The following is a 24669-nucleotide window of genomic DNA, read 5'->3' as shown; positions in this document are numbered from 1 at the left end:
TGTTCTGTCACATAAAAAAAAAAAATCCTGAGGCAATTTAAATTTTCCTCACTATTGCCTTTCTGAGGGTAAAATTGTGCTTTACTGAAAGATTTAAGAAATTTGCTTCTAGCAGACAGGTTTGCAAACAAAAGTTAAACAGGCTACAAAATACTCTGCCAGACCAGTAAGGAACTGGTAGCACTCAGGAATGCAAAAAAATGAAAAACTACTAAAAGTTTTTTAAAAGCACCTCAATAAACCTTACCTCATAACAATACTGAAAAACTCAATGTCCAAAAGGCAACCTGTCACTCTCATCAGTGACACAGGAAAACACTCCAGTGGATAGAGTCTTTATAATAAAAATGTGTTTCCAAATATTATGTTAAAATTAAATTGAATGCCTCCTTTGTAAAGTGCCTGAAACAGCTGTAACTGCTGTAATATAAATTGACATACACTGCGGAATAATCTTCTCAAGGCATAATTTTTTATTCCCATTGTATTTAAAATCCTGTCATTGCTAACAGCAGTGGTTAGCTGTACTATAATACGACTTTTTCTCCCCCCACCCTCTGTACTGAAATACAAATAAAATTCACGTCCTTACATTCTACTGAAGTGTCCAAGTTTTCCATCATCTCCTTCACCCCATGAAAATATCTTTCCATCAACAGTTAATGCCATAGCATGCCGGCCACCTGAAAGCATAGCATAAATTTAAATTTCCAAGCAGTTAACGTTTTCAAACATCCAGCAAAGGTCTAGCAAAACCCCAGAAATCTAACACTGCTGTACTTCTACAATTTAACTGTGCAAGCCTTTCATCCCAGCACACTTATTTTCTCAAGGGATTTTAGTTTCTCTATGATTTAATTAAAAACATCCACAATATTTGTGGGAGTAGGCTTCCTAGCACAACAGAAAGAAGAAATAACAACTTTAACTTGCAATTTGCAATGCTGCAAATAAATAAAAAACAAGAAAGTCCTACCATTTACCAATATTTAAAAATGAGAATACTTTCTTCAAACTAGGCTGAAAAGCTTTTCAGAAGTATACCAAATGTAGCTTTCAGCAGGTAAGAAACTGAGTATGGTCTAAATTCATACATATTTTAATGACAATGGAATCATTACATCTAGTTTGACATCTTAAATAACGGACAAATTAATTTCTGTTTTATTCAGAAAAAAAAAAAAACAAAACACACACACACACACACACCCCCCACACACATATTCTATTCGCCCTACACTGGGGCATCACAGCACCAAAGAAATTGCAAAACGGCTTCCATTCTTAGGCTTAATATGTTATGTTCGTATACGGAAGAATGGCAAGAGTCAGTACCTGAGTGAACAGCCACCTTCTTTACAACATAGTTACTGAGAGCTGTAATCTGGCGAGGAATAGGCACAGTTCCACTAGATATTCCTAAACCCAGCCTTCCGTTTGTGGCTTCTCCACAGGCATAGACTTTACCCTCTACAGTCACTAAGATGGGGAAAAAAAGTTTGAATATCATTAATGTTTCACAACTGAAAATCTGTTTCTGCCTCTCCAATTGCAAATTCTGCCTCCTCAAGATGATCATGTGTCTTTTAACTTTGCATCTTGCGAGTTATGTTACCTGCAAAAAGGCTTTTGGATCCCCCAGCTACTTGTACAACATTCAAGGCAGAAAGGGTTTCAGAAAAGGAAGGAACCTTTATCTAGAGGAGAAAGGAAACAGAAATTATTATATCAGATTTTAAAGTTTAACACTTCAAAGAGGAGAGCAATCCTTAAGTGATAAACCAGCTAATCTGACAGCTACAGCTTTTAATGAAACTCCCCAAATATTCAGAATTATTCCCTTTTTATACACCAGTTAAAATACATCAAGCGAAAGACAGACACCAAGAAAGGGTATTTAACAGCGAAGCCATGATAATCACAAAACCTGAGAAAAAGTTGAAAAGGGATATAAACAAGGGTTTTTTCTTTTGTATAATTTTCATGAGGAAACCAAGGTCAGTGGTGACAAAAAGTCGTAACAGGAAAGCAAACTCGGTTTAAAGCGTTAACCAACATACTTAAAGTCAGCAAACAGGAATACAGGAGCACAGCTCAATTTTCCTAGAGCAAAATGCTTTAGCCATCTGGCTTAGAGACCAACTCAAGGGAAAAAGAAAACAAGCAGCCTAGTTTCTCCATTATTATAAAAAAAATCTTTGATCAAGCTGTATACATATATAAATAAAAGTCAACACTCCCTTTTTAAGTGTTTTTAAATCCACATATATTCAAATCTGGCATACCTTTCTTACCTAAAGAGGTAAGTTTTTATTTATTTTTATGCAGCTAAAGAGATACTGTTTCTAGAAGATTTCTTCCTTGCAGTACATGAGGAAAAAGATTGGCAGGATGCTCCAAAAGCCAGAAGCTGTAATTAAAATTACTATCCTGATTAATCAACCTATGCACTTAATAATAGTACTTGTTAGACATCAAAGATAAAAGTGTGCATGTTTTGCAATACCACGATTTCTTCCCCACAGAGGTTAAATCTTTATAGAATTAGTTCGTACTTGTAGAGGTATCTGAATTTGAAATTTTTTTTCCCTCCCTTCTCCCATTTAATTGTCCTATGGTTCCTCCCTTTTCTAGGCAAAAAAAAAAAAAAAAAAAAAAAAAAGTACTTCACTTAAATAGATCGGTAATTTTGCCTTCACTGTGTCTGGAAGCAAGAATCAACTGAAATCTGCATTTCGACACTTAAGCCTTGATGATTTTATTCACAGATACAATACAGGATGGAGAATATAATAACTGTTTCTTCTCGTTTCTTGAAACACATTCTACAGACTGTGTAATAGCATACATTTTATTTGCAACATAATACAGAAATGCTCCTTTAACATACTTTTCAGATTAATGATATCTTAAAGTGATTAAACGTTTGCCTTATTTCCCATGTTGCATCATATAAAAAAATTACACATAAACACCTGCACACAGGGCTGAAACTCCCCTCAAATTACATTAGGCTAATTATACACTATTATAAGATAAGAATTCTATTTGTTTTTTCTGATTACTGAATCAGCTCAAATTACAGAGTTTGCATGGCAAACTTTTTTATTAAATATATTTAATGCATCCAAAAAATATACGAGGTAAAAAAGTGTAAGAGTGCTACATATTTTTGGAATGATTAGTTTGCTATCACATGAAACAAATGATTAAGTCAACTGCTGCTAAAAAAATCAAACTGGAATTCAGAGTAACAATCAAAATGCGAAATTGCTCTAATTTTCCACCTAACTGCAGGCATCTACAACATCCTGATAGAATGTGATAATAAATTTTAAAATTCTAATTAAATTTGAATTAACATTGAGTTGTATGTGACTTGCAAGTTTTATCTTCAGCTACTTCTGTTTGATACTAAAATATTAAAATAATGAACGTACCTTGGAACCTTTCAGTCCTCCTAATTGATCTTTGTCATTCAGTCCCCAAACAAAAACTTTGGTTCTTATTGTAGCTGCTGATTCCAGCCCAGCTGCCTTCTTCCTAACAAGACTAAGTACATTGAGAAAACACAAAGTCACTTTAGCAACCTACAAGCTATAGCACTTTATCTACCGATTACACGTTTTAGAACACTGTTTCAGGACCCAAATTACATGATCACAGTTAAGCGGTAGCAATGACAAATGAAAACAAAAAAGCCAAATCTTAGCAGTGTTTATACAAAATGCACCACATATCAAATATGATTAGAGCAAGTTTTCAGCTAGTTTTATAACTCCAAGCATGTTGGAGAAGCAAGATTTGTACAAAATGTAGACCCTATCTGCGTGATAATCATAAAAGAGAAAGAAATTGAATAGCAACAAATGACCTCACTACATTTCTGTCAAATTAAGATACTGATTACTATCTTTCCTACCACTCAGTCTAATTGTTTAAGTTGTACTCCTTGTAAGTAATTTCCTGATCAGAACATATAGGCACTAAGGCTCTTGACAGGTTTTTCCCCATCCTGAAATTACTCACCTCCCAGTGTTAGCTTTATCATCATCCTCTTCCTCATTATCAGAGGCAAGAAAAGGGACTGCAGCCAAATCTTCGTCCTCTGCACGTATACGTCCCAGTATGCTGAGGCCATGTATTTTGCAATCAATTCCAGAGCTCCTGCACTGTTTGATTGCAATCTCAATATACCTGTGGTACTGAGAAGAAAAAAATCGCATTGTCATCTTTTGGGTCCTACGTAAATTTACAAAACATAGGAAAGACTTAGAATTTTTGCTTGGCTTTATTTGCCCTCTTAAAAAAAATAGTAATAATCTCTACCTTAAAATATTTGGCTTTTCGGGCCTGCATAGTTTGTACTACAGTCTCACAAATTTGAAAACGATCTCACTTCCAATCTTCTAAAAATTGATTATGCATTCCCCCCTGACGTTACTGAAGAAGGTTAGATCTACTGTCCAAAATAAGCTTTATCACTCACCAAAATTATTCCCAGATCTAAGTTTACATGGATATCCTCTTGTTTCATAGATATATTGATTTATATCAAAAAGCTATAATGTATTTATTACTAAGGCTATTAGAGAATTGCACTGTGACTATGGTAAAATTTATCAGGATAGTTAACTTTACTAAACTGCCAGAAACACTGCTCATTAAGAGAAAAGTAAATTACAATAATGTTATAATCATAAGGGTGTGCTTTTTGTCCACCTGTTGCAGCCAGATATTTTTCCGCTGCGTACAAGAATAATTCTCCTCACACAAACAAGCTTCACTTACCTCTGTACAATCACTGAGAAGAGGCACTGTGGTGTCTGTAGGATTTATGTTGATTGTCTTTAGCTCTATAAGGTTATTTAAGGAATTCCCCCCTGGAAAGCAAAACATGGAAAGGCAAATATTTTAAAATATACAGTTGTGTCAAAAACAGACACAACGCATTTTAAATAGATGACTATGTTAAATGAAGTCAGATGAATACCTTCAGTTTGATGTACAAAAATATTTTTAGACTTCTCTGGAGTACATTCACATACCTGAAACTACAACTAAAGAGGGCATGTAACTGCTGTCTGCAGGATCCACTATCATCTTTAGTCTGTGAACAAGAACATCTGGAAAAATCTCCAAGCGAATCCAGTGCTATGGAAAAGATACAGAATTTCATTTTCAGAAAGTATTGTGAGGACCTCTGCACGCTTAACAAGAATAAATATGTGCCATTGGGAATGTTACATATAGATCATCTGCAATCCATGGGATCTGGCTAAAGAACAATGATCTTGTCAAGTTCTGGCCTGCCTGAGCCCTAGTACAAGAGAAACAGTGGCAGCACACAACCAACCTCAGTCAAGAGCAATACCACTGGTAAGACCGAAAAAGCATAATGCCACTGGAGGTCCAGAGATGGGACATAACGTAAATCTTCAAAGGGTTACAGACTGTAGACAATCTGAAAGAAGGGTACTGGCAGATATTCTCTGCACAGTCCTTGAGAGAGCATCAAAACGCACGGGAGAGAAGCCCAGCTGCAAAACCCAGTGCCCAGGCTGGCCACAGAACAGTGCTGTGGGCTAATAAAACTGGTACACTACAGGCTGAAACACGGGGTGCGACTCAGTGCTCAGGAGCAGTTTTAGCTAATGATAACATGGGTGCTTTTCTTCTTGCAACAACCTCACTGAAGTAAGATACAATCAACGTGAATGTTAACAACAATCGTCATCAGTTATAATCAAAAGGTAATTAGGAAATCATATAACCAACCACAGAATAATTGCTCTGTATTTTAGAAATCATAAAAGCTTCCTATATTTCACAAGGAACTTGAGAGATGAAGCACAACTTTTAGAAAATCAGCACATTTACTATGAAGAAATATATGTTCGTACTTCAGGTATCTATTTTTACTACATTTCTGCGTTACACATAAACAACAAACCAACACATTAACAAAGTAAGATAAGCGTGTGTCTTCTTAAGAAAAGAAACACGCCAGAGTAAAGCAAAAGCATGGCTTAAGGTTACCTTTCCTTGTGACCCAGAGGACTGCCAGCACTGTTCACTACCATCAATAAGACGTGAAGCCTGATTCACAGAAGATGAGACATTCAAATTTTTAACAATTCGTGACCAATCATCCAGTAACATTCCTCGCTGGCTACTATGCCGTCTCTTCAGCTGTTTTCCAGAACGCCCACAAAACACTGGAGACTGACCTGTTTAGGTAAATGAAATTTTAAGCGTGTACCTCCTAAAGAAAATTGCTTTTATTAAACCCATAAGCAATGTGAAAGGAAACGTAACAAATCCTAAATATTTCTCCTATGTAGCCTCAAAATATAATGCAGCTGGAAGCATGCCATATACATTTGGCAGTATTACTCCTGCTCAAATGGCATAACTTGAAACTTATATATTTTAAAAGGAGTTTCAATTCCTTTTACCTGACACCGAGTTCTTATGCCTGTCATTTAGGGTAGTTAAATTTCTCTTCTTATACTTACAATTGATTTGTACTAAAAAAAAAAAACAATCGTAAGCTAGTAAAAAATACACATTAAAAAAATAAACGAAAGCTTCACTCTTATGTCACTGGGACTGTAAGATACTAAGAGTAATTCCTAATCTGGAATAATAAAGTATTACAGGGCCATGCACTCTTTAAAATGACAGCTTCCTTAAAATACTAAGATTCTTGACTAAATATCCTCCTGAAAGGGTCCTTCCCTTGAAATACAAATCAAAATTTATGATGATCTATACTTCAGAATACAAACCCACAGCATATGAATGTCATATAACACCACATATTTCACCACATGAAAAACACGCAACCCTCAGCAGAAATCCCTTATAGGAGAACAGAAATAGTTAAGTTTCATCACTTAACAAATCCTGAATCTTAAAAGTTAAGAATGTGGGGGGTTAGTGAGTTCTTTTTTTTTTTTTTTTTTTTCTCCTTACTCCCTTCAAAAATCCACTTCTAATTCCCTTTACTGAACTTTGTAGGTTCTAGTAAGTCTGATAAGACAATACTGCAACTCTTCCACCCTACCCAATGTAATGGACAGGATTAGGGATACACACTACACAAGCTGTACAACCACATTCACCAATTTTTTAATGGGAAATCTTTTTTGTCCTTTAAATAAACCATTGTATACATGAAACACATGTTCATGATTTCTAGTAGGGGAACAGTTTATTTGATTCTCAAATCAATTAGACAGGCAATACATAAATATTAAGAGGTTTTGTCCAAAAGCCAGCATCACCTTGCAAATACTATTGATCAGACTAATTTTTAGATAGGTGTGGGAAAAATTAGGGGGGAGAGAGATGGACGAGGGGAGAGAGAAAAGGGAGGAATCCTTGGAAAGGTTTCCCTTCCTTATCACACTTCTCTTAAGTCTCCAGATCATGGAGGCAATGAGGAAGTAGCCCTCGCACCATGCTAGGCACACTTGCTCAAGAGCGGTTAAAGACTGCATAGGAACCTTAGGCGTTTCAAGCTGTACCTGCTGTCTCCTCCATGGATTCACCTCCATTTAGACTGACAGTAAAAGGCAGGAAGACCAAAGAATTATAGCATTTTATTCTTACTGTAGCTGAAAACTCATTTCTTAGATAAAGACTTACTGTCAGGCAACCAAATTTTTTAAACTTATTTAATGTTGATAAGCAGTCTACAAAGAAAAGCTAAAGAGCTGAAGTTTTCAGGTAGTTCACCATAGGCAATTGCAACTACAGTTATGTTCTGCTAAAAATATTTTGTTACCTAAAGGGTCAGACTGACCATTAGTTTCATTATGTTAAGAAGTTGAATTTTAAGATTATTTTTAAAATGAATTCAATACACTTTGAATTCATGTAAGAATTGTCTAAATTCTGAAATTTACCTGGTTCATTTATTCTGCCAAAAGTATGTCGGGTGTTATGTTTCCTGGTTTTAAAACAGGTTTCACAAAAGTCAAAATCATCACAGTTTCTGCATTTGAATCTAGGCCCATTGATAGGAAACATCTGACAGCCATCACACCTGATTTCATAAAAGAACAAAATATAAATACATTTCTAGATAGTTAAGTTGTAACAGCAACTTGTAACTACAAGTTAATTGCAACAGCACTCAAGACAGTGAAATCAAGACAACAAGGCTAAAGGGCAATCCATGTTACATTAACAAAAACATAAATCATCACTTACGTGACGCCAGGATGAATGCTGGGGACCAGTTCCATTTCTGATAATAAGCCAGTCCAGTGAGACTGCTGAGGAAAGTCTACAATGACATCTTTTCCATTGGCACTAAATGCTGTGACAAAACACGCAGAAAATACAATGTCTTGCAAATCTCTATAAAACGAAGTGGAAACTGTCCAGTGATGTTATCAACATTGGAGCAGAAATACATCATAAAAAAAGCTATTTTCATAGGGACCTTTTATTTTAATGAAACTATGTTTTAATCTAATCAAGTAACCTGCAGCGACGGAGGGGCAGGAAGGGAAGTACTAAAGTTCTTAAACGTATTACATATGAATTCTTGGCCCTGAGTTGAGTTTGCTTTTTTTTTTTTTTTTGGTTTTGTTTGTTTGTCTTTTAAAAACAGTTCCCAGAGAGAATTTCCAAGGACAAACAACTGACCAACATCTGTACCGCTACAATGAATCTATTCCCCACACATTACTTTTATAACATCGTTTATAGGTAGACAGTAGTGCACCTCACTTCCACATCACTCTCGTTTCAGTTCTTCTCAAGTCAGATTTACTTCTTAAAGGGAAACCATACTTGTGATTCATTTAGAAAAAGTGTAAGCAAAGACTGCAACAGGAAACTATAGATTTGTAAATACCTTTACACCAGGTGAATGGAGGAGCTCAAAAAGCAGATGAGCACACAAAGAAAAAGGGGCAGCCACGGGGTATGCGGCTCTAAATTCATCGTGGACATCAAACACATTCTATTCTCTCTTATCGCCACACAATCTCCCACATAGCGGTATGAGCTCTAACTGTGCCAAAAAGATTCTCTTTAAACACTGGACAAAGTCTGTGTGGTTTCAAGTTTTATTTCCACCCCCTCCCCATTTTGAATATACACTACCTTTGACTACTCCAACACTTCGGTGAGTAACTGATCCCCATTTGTATTTGGGTGTGGTAACAGAGGTTTTCACACGCACTTTGTCACCAATCTTGATATGCGAGGCAGAACTCTGTGGTGGGAATCCTAGCAGTTTCAAGAATAAACACATGGTGAGGTTTTTTTCCCTCCTCAAGGCAAGTCTCCCTTAGTATATCATTCAGCTAATGATATATCACTGGCCCTATCACTGCTATTTAAAAACAGCAGTGAACTTACCTAAAAGCTCAACATGGATATATCTGACCCAGTAAGTACCACCCTTTTGTTGCCAGTCACTCTGCACATTGAGGTCATGTAATCCATCTCGATCTAATTTAATAACTTTGCCTACATCTCCTTCACAAACTTCCTCATAGGTTCTGCAGCATCTAACCATCATCCCCACCTAGATAAAAAAAAAAAAAAAAAAAAGAGGACAATAAAATGCCATAATTCTGCACAGATGAGTGTAGCATAAGGGAAGTAGTTTCCATACAGCTTTCATCATCATGCTTACCTGAATATTCTCTCTCACATACACAGCATAATCATCATTACTTAAGAAATCAGCTCGTTTCTTATAGGTTTGGCTCTCTGTTACAACAGCACCACTTGCCTGGAAAGAAAACCCAAGATAAATACAGTGTTTGTTTTCAGCTCAGATAAATACAACTGTTAGCAGGGACTGAAGATCATCCAATAAAAGCAAACACATGTAGTATTAAAGCTGCATTTTGAAATGGGAAAAATCCTCAGCAAGAAGTCTACTGACTACAGGAGTAACACTTATGATCTACTTTACTTTAAACCACAGCTTAGTTTCCAGAATGACTTGGCAAGGAATGTAGTTGCAGACTTTCAAAACATCTGAAACAAGCTGCAAGTTGCTTTTAGAAAATGTGCTTGCCAAACACAGTCGAAACAAAAAGGATTAGTGAGTAATCAGCCTTACATATACATATTTCACGTTCTATTCTTTAGATTAAATTGGGGGGGGGGGGGGGGAATGACCCAAGAGCAACAACAAAAAACAGTGAGTGAATGCTAATCACAGAATTGTTGAGGTTGCAAGGGACCCTTGAAGACCATTCAGTCCAACCTCTCTGCTCCAGCAGGATCACCTAGAGCACATTGCTCTAGGATCCTGTACAGACAGCTTTTGAGTATCTCCAAGGATGGAGACTCCACAACCTCTTGGGGCAACCTGTTCCAGCGCTCAGTCACCCTCACAGTAAAGAAGGGTTTTCTCGTATTCAAGTGGAATTTTCTGTGTTTCAGTTTGCGCCCGTTGCCTCTCATCCTGTCGCTGTGCGTGACCGATAAGAGTCTGGCTCCATCCTCTTTACACGCTCCCATCAGATATTTATACACATTGGTAAACTCCTCCTGAGCCTTCTCTTCTCTTATACGTTCTTACCAACGTGCAAGAGTCTCAGTTCTCTGAGTCTTTCCTTGTGTGAGAGGCATTCCAGAGCCTAAATCATCTTTGTGGCCTTCTGCTGCACTTGCTCGTGCAGGACCATCTCTCTCCTGTATTAGGGAGCCCAAAACTGGACCCAGCACTCCAGATGTGGCGTCACCAGGGCTAAGTAGAGGGGAAGGATTTCCTCCCCCAACCTGCTGGCAACGCCCCGCGTAATGCAGCCCAGTATACCACTGGCCTTCTTCGCTGCAAGGGCATGCTACAGACTGATGTCCAACTTGTTGTATACCAGGACCCCCAGCTCTTCTCTGTAGAGCTGCTTTCCAGTCAGCTGGCCCTCAGCATGTACTCATGCATGGTGCACCAACTATTTAAGGTATGTTATGATTTTTTTGTTACAATAATGTAATTAGGACTTTAAAAACTTATAAATAGGGTCTTCCTTTCAAGATTTGATTTACCAAAAAAAAAAAAAAAGGTGTGTGGGGGGAGGAAGACTGGGAACACTACACTCCAGCTACAACTAGAATTTTTAGAAGATCAGGTGTTGTTTTAAGCATTAAATGATGAATTTAATTGCGGCATATTAAAGACAACGTATAGCACAGTTTCTCACTGCAGAACCGACTGATGAAAATACTAGAACTCAACGTCAAGATCATTTCCTCCAAAGCATAATACATTCCTTTCTGTTGCAATTACAAAATACCACATATACCAGAAAACTTAGCATAACACTTGAAAGAATAAACAGTCTTACTGTACCTATTTTTTTTTTTTTTACTGATAAACGTTCACTGAAGCAATTCCTGAATGTTAACAGAAACTTAATGTAAATTCAGATTAAAGCCACCACACCCAACAGGCACTGTGAAGGCCATTTTATTGCGAATAACTGAAAAACAGTTTTTATAATGAAAAAGCTTAAGTTATTTCACTGACATGTTTTTGCCTTTTATTCACTATTTCTTCAATCACGGTTCGTAGCTAACATATTCTACTACCTTTTTTCAGCCCGGGGTGGGGCAGGGGGAAGACAATAGAGTCCTTTACAAATATTACTCTGTAGCATTAACTATTTTACATGAGACTGAGACTGTCAGGGATATTGACGACAATTGCTAGTGAAACATCTACCTGGCATTCCACTCCTATATTGATATGCAAATATTTATAGATTATTGAGTTTCCTTACGACACATTTTAGAAACATACGGCCAACTTGATCCTCGCTCCAGTCATCAAAACTTGGGACAGTACAATGTCCTTGAACCCTAACCAAGTTCATGAAGAGAAAGAAACACAAAATTTAGAGTCTGTTTGCACATTTTGTTAATTTTCATAATTTGATACTCACCACAGGACAGGCAGCTTCAGCTTCTTCTACCTCCTCTACAATTTCTTCATCTGAATATTCATCAGAGACAGTATCAGCATCAGAAAGATCAGTAATCTGAACATCGGGGTGATCCAGCAACCAGCCAACTAAGGCTTCCACTCCTAACATAGGCAACAAAGTCAGTCTGTTACTAAGGGATTCTCTGATATTCTTTGGACAGTATACGAAAAGAGAAGGAACAGTTGCTCCCTTCTAAGTACCGTTTTAAGTCTCCTGGCAGGTTTCCTTCTAATATTACTGATTTAACTAAAATACCTGGTAACCCAGAAGCACTTCCGGACGTTCCAGAGAGTGATTTTAGTGCAAATTCGATGTTTTTCCTAGGGAACCCCATTTCCATAAGTTGAACTACAATAGGAAGGGGTGGAATTGGAGATTGCTTGCGTTTCTTCACTTTTGTAGGTCGGATATGTTGTACTGTGATGGGTGTTGTTGCCTCACTAGAGCTACAGTCTTCAAACACTGGAGTTGAAGGATGCGTAGACTCTACAGCCAGATACTGGCATACTGCCAAAGCAGCAGCCTAAATAGGAACATAAATTAGTCTAGGTAAAACAAGAATATTTAACATGGTTTTATTTATGTGCGTACGCATGTGGGGGAGGGAGGAGCGAGACAGAGAGGGAGTGAGAGAAAGAGCGTGCGAGAGAAAGAGAGAGTGAGTAAAAAAGAAATAATAAGATACGCACCCAAAAGTGTTCGGTGTCACTTTGAATAGGAATGTTAACTAGACAGACTTGCTGATTAGCTTACTTTTTACGAGAAAACACAGGCTTTACCTCAAGCTCTTGCTTGTCAAATATTGCTTTCACAGGTGATGGTTGCGTAGCAGCTGTTAAAAGTTGCTGCAAAAGGATCATGGGAGGCTGAGGTCCTTCAGGAGACATATCTCCGATGTCAGGAGATGCAACTGCTCCATCCTCTTGAAACAAAAACAGCATTTTTATCAAAAGCATGTAAAAGTCAACATGGGGACTTATTCTGGAGCCTATCTGCAGACCAAACATTGCTATTTCTTCCACATTTCTTCACAGGAAGCACACATTTAAGATTAAACCATGGGCACCACATTCCCCATACACAAAGCAAGTGAGAAATTTGTGGTTAAACACAAGCTTTACTAAAATGCACCTAAAAAAAGTCTGCTCAGTGGACAGTGATGTACACCACTACACCTTGAGTTCACCTTGTTACAATAACACTATTATACAGAGGTCCTTCCAAGATAAACCACGTTATATGAACTACTAACAATCTCCTGCTCTCATCGCTCCCAAGTGTGATACATACTGCTCATACAATGCCCAAAGAATTAATATGAACTGGAAGGACATGAATAGCAATCCTGAAAACTGGTAGAGCTATTTTCTCTAATTTTATATAGAGAACTAATATATAGGTAGGGTGAATTCAAATTAATTAAAACTACAACTCATTAAACACCTTTTTAGCTTGTTCGTAAGATACTATATACCCCAGTATGTGTTTCACTGGAAAATGCAAAATATTTGAAGTAAAAAGAATAATTAATTGAGATCTCTCACTTTAAGCTCTGAAGCAGAAACAAAACAGCAAAAGGCAAAACTGTTTTTAAATTATTTACAAATTCTGTCCAGATACTAACTATGAAAGACTGTTTTATATACATTTGACAAACTCCAACATTTCAAGCTTCAAACATCTGATCCTATTCTTCCAAAACCTAAGTCAAAAAAGCAAAATACTTTTAATACATAACTTTAAAACATTCCTGAATTTCAATCTTTAACTTTTAGTCTTTTGAGGTCATACCCAATTTATAGCCTCTGACTGCCACTAGCAAGGGTTATGTTTGTGTGCTTTACCTATCACCTGAACAAACTGCGGCACACTCAGGTTTCATTTCAAAATACCTGCAGGATTTAATGCACACTCCTGAACAGCTGGCTGAGATAAGATCTGCCTTAGAGTATCCTGGTGAGACAGCAGAGCTCGGCCTGCTTTCAGTATATACAGCTTTAATTGCTGGCATCTCAGCAGATCCAAATCCACTTGACCTATCAGAAACATTATATACTCATTAGTGCTAGAAACCCCTTATATTAGAGGAGAAAGGCTAACATGCGTACAACCTCGTGATCACAGTCCAAAAAACAGTTTACATCTCAACTCACTGCGTGAAAGCTTGTGAAATGCTAATGAACTACATGAGGTAGTCTGGATAAAATGTTGATGACCCATGATATTGAAAAACAATACTTCTCTGTTTTTCACCCCTCAGACCACCACATAGCTGATATTGTACAGTAAGTGCAGTAAGGATGCTATATGAATCCAGTATTTAAAACAACTCAGTACAAGAAGTGCAGTCCCAAACCACATCTACATTTTCTTGCCAAATTAAAAGCTATTGCACTTACAGTGCATCAGAACTGTTCATTCATCTCCTAACTAAACGTGCCTCATAAATGCATATTATTGACGGTTAACCAAGAAAAAAGGGTTCTAGAGAAACCTAGGTATATTTATTGTTACCAGTATTTTTTCCTAGGGAATATTTAGCTCAAAATAAAAAAAAAATTGTACCTGAAAGACCCTGATTAGGAGACTTCATTCTGTGTTTTTCTATTTTACTTCCAGCCAGGTTTACTAGTTGAGCCCAAATAGATAGCATAGGTTCAGTGAAAGGCAAGTTGTTTACGTTAAAAGCCACAACTGGAAGCTAGTTGGGGGGAGAAAGGGACAAAATCAGAAAATATCAATGAGCCTTTTCCAAAATTTTATAAAATCATTCAGAACTTTAAACCGTTCTTATGTGAGGAAGAGCAAAACCATTATTCATTTTACTGTTCTTGACCAGGAACAGCCAGAGAGGAGTCTTATTCCCTACAAAGCTGCTAAGGTTGTAGCTGCATCACACAATCACATGACTAGTGGGTGAAAAAGCAAGACAGAGAGAGCGCAAGGAAGAACTGTAGGCTGCGCACTTTCACTAAAGCCATCTTAACCAACCTGAGATAGAGATATAGGTGAAAAAATCCAAGAGTTTCTACATTAGTTTGCAATTCACATTAATGACATAACCAAGCTCTTCTCACCTAACTGCTATAAATCACATGGTCGCGACTTGGGATTTTAGCCCAAGTCAAAGGACTATCTCAGATACCTTCTTCTCTTGCCTCCTCAAGAAACGAGGACAGACATTAAAAGCCCTATAAAGATATGCACGAGTACTCTGTTAGACTCGCACAAATCCAGAGACTTGTATGCGTTGAGCTTCAACACGCTTAGTGAATGAAGGAAGAACAACGTTTCTTTGCACCATACCACAGTTTTTGCTTTTAATTCCACAAAACCATACCCGTCCCTGTATTAAAGCCTCAATAAAAATGAACTTACTGGTTTCAGTTGATTCAGAGGGCATACTCTACATGTTCGCATATCGTAGAACTGTACAGTGATTTTCCCTTTTGGAGTGATGCGTGTCACTGTGCCTTCTCCAAATTCATCATGAACTACTTGCCCACCCAGTCTCAAGCGACTGTCTATGCCACCAATCACTGCTAACACTGCCATTAGGCCTCCCACCTCTGGATTCTCAGTGTCAGGAAAGTAGTCATCCAAAAGAGCCTAACAAAGAACAATAAAATTAACTGTAGGGAGAAAACAAACTTCCACCTGTTTTAAAATAAAAAGTAATTGTACATATTCCAATTTAAAAATTACAGCACAGGTATATATATATAGATAGATATAAGAGATGGTTTCAAAATTAAGCTTAATATTATTTACAAATATTTAATATTTATCACTTTAAAATAATTATTGCTATAAAAATGAGCTTATTTTAAAACGTGGAAACTACCCCTTCTGACTGTTTTCCTGCAAAGATGTGGGTGATGGAGGTTAGCTGAGAGTTGATGTACTTGTTTATGAGTCCATTCCACTGGCTTAGCGAATGCAATGTCCTCAGCAATGCCACTATCTCTTCTGCTAAAGTACTGCTGTGAGTTGCAGTTAGAGATGCTTGGGGCCTGGCCTTTCTCCTTCTCAGAGTAGACTCTGAAAATATAAAGCAATCACACAATACTTGTCAATTTAACATATGTATTTGATATATAAAGAAAAAGCCATTAAGAACAAATTCCTCTACCTCTGAGCAGTGGGATATCTGAAGAACAAGTGCTAAGCAGGCTGCCTAAAAAACCAAACAGTTTTTCCACAAGAAATTTCATGTCTCTCGACCTTTCATTTTTGTCCCAGGATGGAAGTACTGCTTTCAATAAATGTACAGCAAGGATCTAAAAAAGAGAGCAACACTAGTGTTATTCCATTTGAAGTCACCAAATGTTGAGGAAATTCTCAGATATTTTAAGTATGGAAGAAAGGCTTTTTAAAAACTAGCCTTTCTTTATCATTACTTCTCTAATGCTGGTTTCTTTCTTTCTGGATGCTGAAATTAGAGAGCTACTAATTTTAACTTTTTTTTTTTTTTTGCGCTAAGGAATACATAAAAAAAGTTGTGCCAGTTCAGTAACAATTCAAAGTCAGTAACAATTCTACTGGCACATTTTATTAGTAGAGCCAAGCTCTGCAACAGTCCGGACATGAGACAAACACATTGGAAAACAAAATAACCTAAATACATCTTTAAAACAGAAAGGAAAAAAGAGGAATAAAGAGTGGGAACTTTGTTCAGATTCCAGGTGTGGAACTTAGTACTAGCATGTACTTCAGAATGAAAGCTTCTCGTGCTCTGCAGAGAAGTTATAATAACAAACGTAAAGTTGAATCATACAAGAAGGCAAGAAGCAGCCACAGGGACACTAGCATAACTAGGGCCTGAAAACAATACGAAATAAACAGGTCAACTTTCATTAATCTAGACATTCTATGAAGGGTTGGCTAGAAACACGGGAAGGCATTGCAGTACAGTATCAAAGAGCAGCTGAGGTTTCACATTCTGAACAGAAGTATTTCAGCATGCAAGCTCCCTCATCTCCTGCAGTCCAAAACAAGTTAGGAGAATCTCTCTTGGTGCCAACCTCTGTCAATAACATATCTTTCTACAAATCCAAAGCTTTGTCCTTTTCTAGTTGCTAAGCTAGATGGTGGTACGCGAGGCACACTCGTTTCTCTCAAGAATTCCCTGAACAGCATAGATGACTAACGCACCAAGTCCCAGATGACGAGAAAAGGCTCATCAAATTGAAAATACTGGCGAAATTCTTTGGAAAAATCACACAATAACATACAGGCCTGTATGATACCAATTTTAAAATATTAACATCTTTAGCAAGGAAAAGATTAGAGAAGATCTCTTGATCCCTGAGTCTTAGAAGTTGGAAGAGATATCTCATAAAAAGGGTGCATCTCAAACTCATGAAAAAGGCATAATAAGACTTAAAATCTGCAAGTAAAAAAAAAAAAAACACTGAAATAAGATACAAAGATGCAGTTTCTTAAAAGAGACTGCAATTAAAATAGCAACAATTTACCCTGGACGGAGGGGTAGTAGGTAGTATAGAATTCAAGAATCCTACAATCAAATTGCACACTTCTCCTAACCATCTTTTCTCTAACTTCTGAGAAGCATTATATGGGAGTTTCTTTTCTCCAATTAACTAAAAGCTGGACATTCATAATCTAGTTTTAACATGCATTTTTTAAAGACAATTCAAACCCTCCCAAGTTCATTTCTTATCAAAAGAACCTGGAAATGTACACATTACCTGTCTCTGTAGAGAAGCAGCAGTGAAAGATTCATGCCCCTCAACAATTTTCATTAATAAAGTTATCCACTGAGAAGTACTTAGAGTGCTGCACATCTGAGGCATGAGTGCTATACTTCTAATGAATCCCAACGTGCACCAGCTTCTATGCTGTTCTTTATAAACTAATTTATTTGGCAAGGAAGCTAAAAATAAAAAGATACATATGTAACAGTTGACTCTTCTGCCAGTTATGCAACAATTCTCTATATATTCCTGAGGGATTTTTTGGATAAATCATAATACAGAGCTATAAAACTGTCCTTAAAATGTACTGTTAACGTCCATTTTGGAGCTTCATAATTACTTTTTTTTAAAATATGCCTTTAAAAAAATTCTTATCCTCATATTGCTTCCTTATTTAGCTCATTTCAAAGTAGTAAAATTTTTACTCTCTAAAATTACAGAGAAGCTATAAAAATGGATACGATATATTCAGCCATACCGTTCCTCCAAGATAGAAAAAGACTGCTTAAGTAACTCGTTGTCTCAAAAAACTATATTTGTCTTGATGCTCACAATCTCATGCATTTCTGAAGCTATTTCTGCTAATGGTCTAAGAACAGCCAAGATCATTTATGTTGCTTTTGCAACCACTTAGGATTTGAAAAGGTCTGAAAATGCATTTTCTAGCCTTTCATCTTAGAAGAATAAAAATTACTAACAGAAGATTTACAAAGTTGTAAGACGCTAATAAAACCCAAAACAGAAGCATTCAGCTGAAGCACACTATGTCTACATAATATACCTGACTTATCTATTGTTCCACTCTCCACAAGCATACGGAGCAGACCACACAAAGTCCTAGTAGCGTCACTCTGCATGACTTCAGCATGGACACCAGCAGAGAGACACAGTGTCTGCAACAGGTTCACAGTACTTGTCAGCATCATTGAAGTAGGGTGGAGATTCCTTTCAACTTGTTCTCCTTCTGAAGGGAGACACAAAAAGCAAACAAACGCGTTGATATGTTGTTTATCTACTTTACAAAGTGTTCTGAAACAAACAATATGTGAGAAAATCGGGAGAAATATTATTTTCTTAAGCTGATTTGATATAAAGGAGATTCCTTGTTTTACACTGCTAGGGAAAATATAAATATTTCTTGCAGACATTTTTCAGTTCTTCTTTAGCTGTATACTACTTTAAAGAAATTCAGAATACAGTGCAAAGAACGGGGAAGAAGTGTGACAACATATAATTAGGCCAAGTAAAATCCACATTTTAGAACGTCATTAACGTACGTTCAAACGTGTACCTCCTGATACCAGTAACTGACTTATTTCCATCGGATAATGCCTTTTCCTTTGGCCCATGAATGCTCAACAAATACGATACAATCCTTCCCGGTCTCCTTTCTCATGACAAAGCTATTCTAAGAAAGATTCGGTTAGAAGTGCACACCTATTAATCATTTTTGACAAAACACTTCCTGCTCTGCAAGTAGCTTTCTTCCTCTTGTAAGAGGTGGATTTTGGAATTCATCTAAAACCCTGCCTGTATTTTTATAAAACTTTGCTTTTTACCAGAATCATCCTCAGTGTCTGAATCCTCTGTTGTGGGCTGTGCTGCAGGCGGTGGCTCAGCTAGTTTGAGATCATATTTCCCCTCCTTCCCCATTCTGTAAGAATTTGTACTTCCTGTGTCCCACTGCACTCTAATCCAGCCGTCTTCTCCCAATTCTCCAATCACACGACCCAAACCAGGGGGTGGGCCATCCTGACAGAAGAGAGGCTCAAGTTAAACAATCAGCAACTCTAACTCATATCTAAAGTTAATACAGTAACAACATAGCTTTTTTTTTCTGCTAACCTATTGTTTAGACAGGGAACATTCAGTAATTTTTCAAAATTCAGCATAAAGTTGGAAAATATTCTCACAGTCTTCTAAAGAAATCATCCCAGTGAACTTCAGCAACATCCATGGATAGATCTATTTTACAATACAGTACAGAAGTTCCACACACCTGGTTGGAATTGCATAATATTGTGGCAAACAAGTGATTCAGTGATCAAAACAGTTTCACTGAAAAAGAATTTTCATGGCCAAAACTGAAATTAAACAAGTATTTTATCTATGTAATGTTATCTAAGTCTTTGAAAGGTGACCTTCAAAGTTGGAATATAAAATTCACAGACAGCCCATTAAGTACAGACTTCAGATTTTAACACATCCAAACCTGTAAGGAGGAAGTTGTACCTGATCGCCCCATTTCCAGTCTACCCCTCTCACCACTCTGGTACCAATTTTCATCATGGCTGCCAGCTCTGGTCCAGCAACAGGGAGCTGAACTGGTGTGGTTTCCTTTCTCGACTCTTCTAAGACTGTAGCAGAAGCTCCACGAGAAGAAGCAATCATGTCTTCTTCAATGTTGTCAGAACTAGGTCCTAAAGTGAAGAGAAAATGAGAAAATTTAAAAGCAGCTAGAAATTTTTTGAGTACCTCTGTCACACTTAAACCTGACAGCACGTAAGTTTTGTGATATGAAAGCAGTTATAAATAAAGGAAACTGGCTTAACAGGTGATAAACTCAGTTGAGCTTTTATATAGCTAGGATATAATAAGTTTGAATGCACCAGGTTTTAAATACTTAATTTTGAGCAAAAACAAATGACAAATAATAGAGACGTTAGAATGATCAGTCCAACGCCTAAGTGATTTTACTGATAGAGCTCGAGGGGGAAAAGCTTCCATTTGAGCACTCCAGTTAAGCAGAAGTTACAAGAACAATTATTTGCTACTATCTAGGAAAAAGAAATAAAAGCAGGAAAGCATGAATCACGGCAAACACCACTCGAAACTTCTTGTAACAGATCAAAGGAAGGTTCCAGCCTAAATACAGGCTAGGAAAGGTTTTAATACATAGAAAAAATAAAAGTAAACGAGTAAGGACTATGCAGTTTTTAACGCTTCTACCAAAATTACTCTGTCGCTCACAAATTCTAACAAAGGATGTCAAGACAAAGGCTCATGAAAAAAAAATCATGATTGGTTATAGTCAAACTAACTTCCTTCCCCATGATGCTTACTGTCATGTTCTTATACTGGTGGTGAAGGTGAACAGCTTTACTTATTATCTTGAACCAGCAAAGTCTTTCTGTACTTTAGGTGCATCAACAACTAAAACCTACAAGAGACATTCATCAAACCTGTATTTTCTTCAAAACAAAGAAACAAACGATCTTATACCTATCAGTCGCAGTGTCGTTTGCGTCAACGCTAGCATGCCAGAATTAAGGAGAAGGCTCAAGGTATTGGCACCATGCTGCAGCGTCAACATGTTGAGCATGACCAGCAGAAAACGAGCTTGTGGAATAGTTCCAAGACTTGGTCCTGCTGGGTTCTCATTAGTAATTGTTTGCAGAGGAACAGGTTGTACACCTGTTCAGAAATAGTACACATAACGTAAAGTCAGTTGACATTTGCGAGCTAGAGTAAAATAGTTTATAAATTTAATGATTGACATATTATTTCCACCCTTGGCTTTAACAACTTACAAGTAGAAGTTCAGAGAACTTTTTATAACAATTTAATGTTAATGGTAAAACATCACTAAAGGGTAAGCAATTCCCCTGTTACTGAAAAACAAGCAACATTATCTTGAACACTGGAAAGGGAGTTAAATTAAGGGTGGAGAACAGAAAAGTCAAAATATTTCTCAGCACAAAGCAAGGGAACTCATTTTAGGACCTCTGTTACCAGGAACTTGAAAAAAATGCAATACAGCTAGTTTAATACAGTTTTTCCCTCCCCGCTAACAGCAACAAAATGAGATTCACCTAGTTCTTTAAATCTTGCATTAGCATCTAGCAAGATGTTCCGGACATTCTGAATAGCCCATGCATACAACTTTCCAAAAGTTACTTCTAGCAGCATTCTGTTAAATGGTGGGATCAAATCAATATCCTTCAGGCAGTCGGTAAGAGGTTCCCTTCATATAAAAACAACAACAAAGTTTTTACATACTTTTTTCTTAAGAACTGTGAAAGAAAAAATAAAAAAGAGAGAGAGAGAGGAGGCAGATTGGGGTGGGGGGAGATTTACCCTATGTTGGCTCCTTCCGGAATAAGCCTCTGCCATCCACAGAACATAGCATATTGCACAGATGGGAGCAAAAAATTTTTTGTTGCCAATTTCAGAATAGTATCTATTCCCTCCAGACGGACTTCTGCTCTTTCTAACTGCAAAGAGGAGGAAAAAACTGTCATATTTATGTAAAGTGCTAACACATGCAAGCACATTTTCTAATCAGCTTACCTGTTTTAATAAGCATTTTCTCATTTTCTCCACATCCACTGGCTCTTCTTTAAGCGCAAACTCAACAATGGTGTTAAGCAGGGCAGACTGCGGATACAAGCCTTGGACATTTTGTTTCAGCCATTTGTACTTGTGGACACCCGTAACCGTACTTAAAAGTGGTTGCCATTTATCCTGTAGAATAGAAAAAGAGCAAGTTTAACAAATTTTAAGTTACTGAGAACTAAGTTATTTCATACAAAACCACAACCAGATTTAAAATATTAGGTGAAAAAAGAAAGTCTTCAAAGTCAGGGAAGCGCTTAATACTATTTGTATCTCAGTATCACGTTTATAACTGCTACACATAATTTCACATGCATTGGTAATCAAACAAGAGAAAGTAACTTATCGTGGTCTTTTATTTTGAACCGAAACTTTTATCTGCACAATTCTAAGATTATCAATAATCTTAAAATTACAGAAAAGATTTTTACAGATTCTAAATATGCAGTACCCAAGCTTATTTTTAAGACTTAAGTTTCATTAAAACAAGGCGCCATGCTTAATTATGCATCCCAAACACCATTATCAGAATATTAAACGTCAATTTATTTCAAGCGCTGCTTTAGTTAATATTCTTTCCTATTTCCATTTTTATTCAAAAGGCTGATTCAAAATCTGGTGTCCTACCTTGGGTGATTTGATTGGTATGGGCCTTTTATCTATAGCTACAGGACTGTGAGGTACAACACAGGATTCTTCTAAATCACTCTCTTCATTTCCAATTTTGGATTCTTCTACATCAGCAGATTCAGATTTTTTTGGCACTAGGGAAAAAAATAAATACTCCTTCATGTAACTGGATAGCATTTACAGTGTCAAGTTTTAGGTCTGCATGATGACTGAAGACACAGAATTTATCACAAGATCCGCCTGTGACAAAAAGGAAATAGACTCTAGGTGAACTCTAAGCCCAACTACTACTAGACTAGCTCTGGTAATATCTGCAATAGGCTTAACCTTTAAAGATTGACATCAAATGCATTTCAGTGTCTGATCAGCACACTAATATTTCTAGTTAAATAGTTGTTTTACTACACTTTTTTAAAAACAACATTTTTAAGACGACAGTGCTTCTAGGTAAACTTTACTAAATACAAATTCAGAACAATTGATATAGTCAGGTCATTTTTAATACCCTGGCAAAACAAGCAAACTTCACTTTAGATTGACTCTCTTGTTAGTTCCTACAGCAAACGGACATGTGACCACTGATTTAGAAAAGTTTGTGAAAATGCACAAGGAAGCGAATGACTTTAGCACTTTAGCTAATAAAAACAATGTGAAATATACAACAAACCGTGGAATGAGTTTGAGTTTCACTGTTGTATTAAAAAAAATAGGATAATGTTCTTACCTCTCTTTTTTCTTCTTTCTCTAATTATCTTCTGAACCACCCTCCGCCATCGGGGCAAGGAACTCAGAAGTTTAAATTTTGACATTATAGAGAGATCATTGCAAACTGCAGGACGCAGTTCATTGAATAAGAATCTCAAACGTTCGATGACAGGAGCGCAAACTTCCTTGTAAGAACGTCCTTGTTCCTGATGGGTCTAGAAAAGGCATGGAAAGATTATAGATTACCGTTTAATATACACCAAAACATATAATATGTAACTTTTTTAAATAAAACACTTACAAAGAAAAATTAGCTAGACATCAGAAGGTAAAAGGCTTACCTTAATTAGCGAGCATTTTGCTTGGTAGACAACACGACACACATCCACCACAGATTTTGGTAAAGTTTTGTGTTTTACCTGGTCAACTCCAAGGGTACCAGGATGAACAAGAGACAGTGCTACATGACCTTAATGGGAAAAGACAATTTATGAACATATATTTCTAAAATCATCAACAGCAGGGATTAATTTGGTCCAAAAAGCTGTACCATGAGCCTACCTACCCAAATCTTCATGTTTCAGAAGACAACACAATAACAAACGTCCTACTTCTTCCACAGGATGCTCAGGAGGGAACGTGATCGGTGTTGTTAAGTGGCACTGTTTACAATATCTTTCTATTTGACACAGAAAGTCCTACAGAAACACAAAACAAAACACTATTTAATTATTTGTTAATACAATAAATGGTACAAAATACCTCAGCTAGCACACGTAAATAATACTGAGTAACCTCCACAACCTGAACTAATATTCAGAAGCCAGAGGCACTACAGAGCATGCACTATTTAATCAACAGGAATTACAAATATTACAAAGATGCCCTATACCGTTCTTCTCGTATTAAAGGCAACATGGCTACAAGGAACAAAGCTACTAGCGCTTCTGATTTCTTATTTAGATAGCCGGGACCCATTTTTAAGGGTCTTCTCCTAACTCATCACCATTGCTATCCTATCCTCTGCAGGACTTCTTGGTGGGTTGGTGGGTGGTTTGTTTTTTGTTTTTGTTTTTTTAAATTAGCGTTAGAAATTCTGAAGATATTACGAAGACAATGATCAATATAAAGGCAAGGTTTTCACAGTATCTATGATTTCTACTATGTGAAACCTGAACCCAAGGTGCAGCGGGAATTTAAGACTAAGACATACATGTACCTGAAGCATAAAATACATCCTCACTTTGACTGAGAACTTCATCTTAGTTTAACTGAGGTAAGCATGGTTTGTGAATACTACTAAAGCTTTACACAGC

The 24669-nt window shown here is 36.9% G+C and overlaps 1 protein-coding gene across 1 annotated transcript in view; it reads right to left on the bottom strand.

Moving 5' to 3' along the window:
* Window positions 1–24669, bottom strand: part of HERC2 (HECT and RLD domain containing E3 ubiquitin protein ligase 2) — a 119738-nt gene that overhangs the window by 40411 nt on the left and 54658 nt on the right. The window contains exons 28-60 of the mRNA XM_068923146.1: window positions 23919–24051; window positions 23695–23822; window positions 23373–23568; window positions 22646–22782; window positions 21974–22147; window positions 21761–21897; window positions 21496–21647; window positions 20906–21097; window positions 19916–20103; window positions 19243–19435; window positions 18465–18647; window positions 17678–17862; window positions 16099–16246; window positions 15811–16007; window positions 15345–15575; window positions 14532–14667; window positions 13859–14002; window positions 12746–12888; window positions 12222–12489; window positions 11925–12067; window positions 9662–9760; window positions 9382–9550; window positions 9124–9249; window positions 8221–8329; window positions 7914–8053; window positions 6040–6230; window positions 5049–5154; window positions 4792–4883; window positions 4030–4205; window positions 3441–3552; window positions 1616–1697; window positions 1336–1479; window positions 593–683 (exon numbers count right to left, since the gene is read on the bottom strand). Coding sequence (XP_068779247.1) covers window positions 593–683; window positions 1336–1479; window positions 1616–1697; window positions 3441–3552; window positions 4030–4205; window positions 4792–4883; window positions 5049–5154; window positions 6040–6230; window positions 7914–8053; window positions 8221–8329; window positions 9124–9249; window positions 9382–9550; window positions 9662–9760; window positions 11925–12067; window positions 12222–12489; window positions 12746–12888; window positions 13859–14002; window positions 14532–14667; window positions 15345–15575; window positions 15811–16007; window positions 16099–16246; window positions 17678–17862; window positions 18465–18647; window positions 19243–19435; window positions 19916–20103; window positions 20906–21097; window positions 21496–21647; window positions 21761–21897; window positions 21974–22147; window positions 22646–22782; window positions 23373–23568; window positions 23695–23822; window positions 23919–24051 — 5045 coding nt within the window. The remainder of the gene's footprint in view (window positions 1–592; window positions 684–1335; window positions 1480–1615; window positions 1698–3440; window positions 3553–4029; window positions 4206–4791; window positions 4884–5048; window positions 5155–6039; window positions 6231–7913; window positions 8054–8220; window positions 8330–9123; window positions 9250–9381; window positions 9551–9661; window positions 9761–11924; window positions 12068–12221; window positions 12490–12745; window positions 12889–13858; window positions 14003–14531; window positions 14668–15344; window positions 15576–15810; window positions 16008–16098; window positions 16247–17677; window positions 17863–18464; window positions 18648–19242; window positions 19436–19915; window positions 20104–20905; window positions 21098–21495; window positions 21648–21760; window positions 21898–21973; window positions 22148–22645; window positions 22783–23372; window positions 23569–23694; window positions 23823–23918; window positions 24052–24669) is intronic.

Source organism: Struthio camelus, chromosome 1 (genome assembly GCF_040807025.1).
Source record: "Struthio camelus isolate bStrCam1 chromosome 1, bStrCam1.hap1, whole genome shotgun sequence".
NCBI classification, from domain to species: domain Eukaryota; kingdom Metazoa; phylum Chordata; class Aves; order Struthioniformes; family Struthionidae; genus Struthio; species Struthio camelus.
The sequence above is the reverse complement of the archived record's forward strand: the minus strand, read 5'-3'. Positions and strand labels throughout refer to the sequence as shown.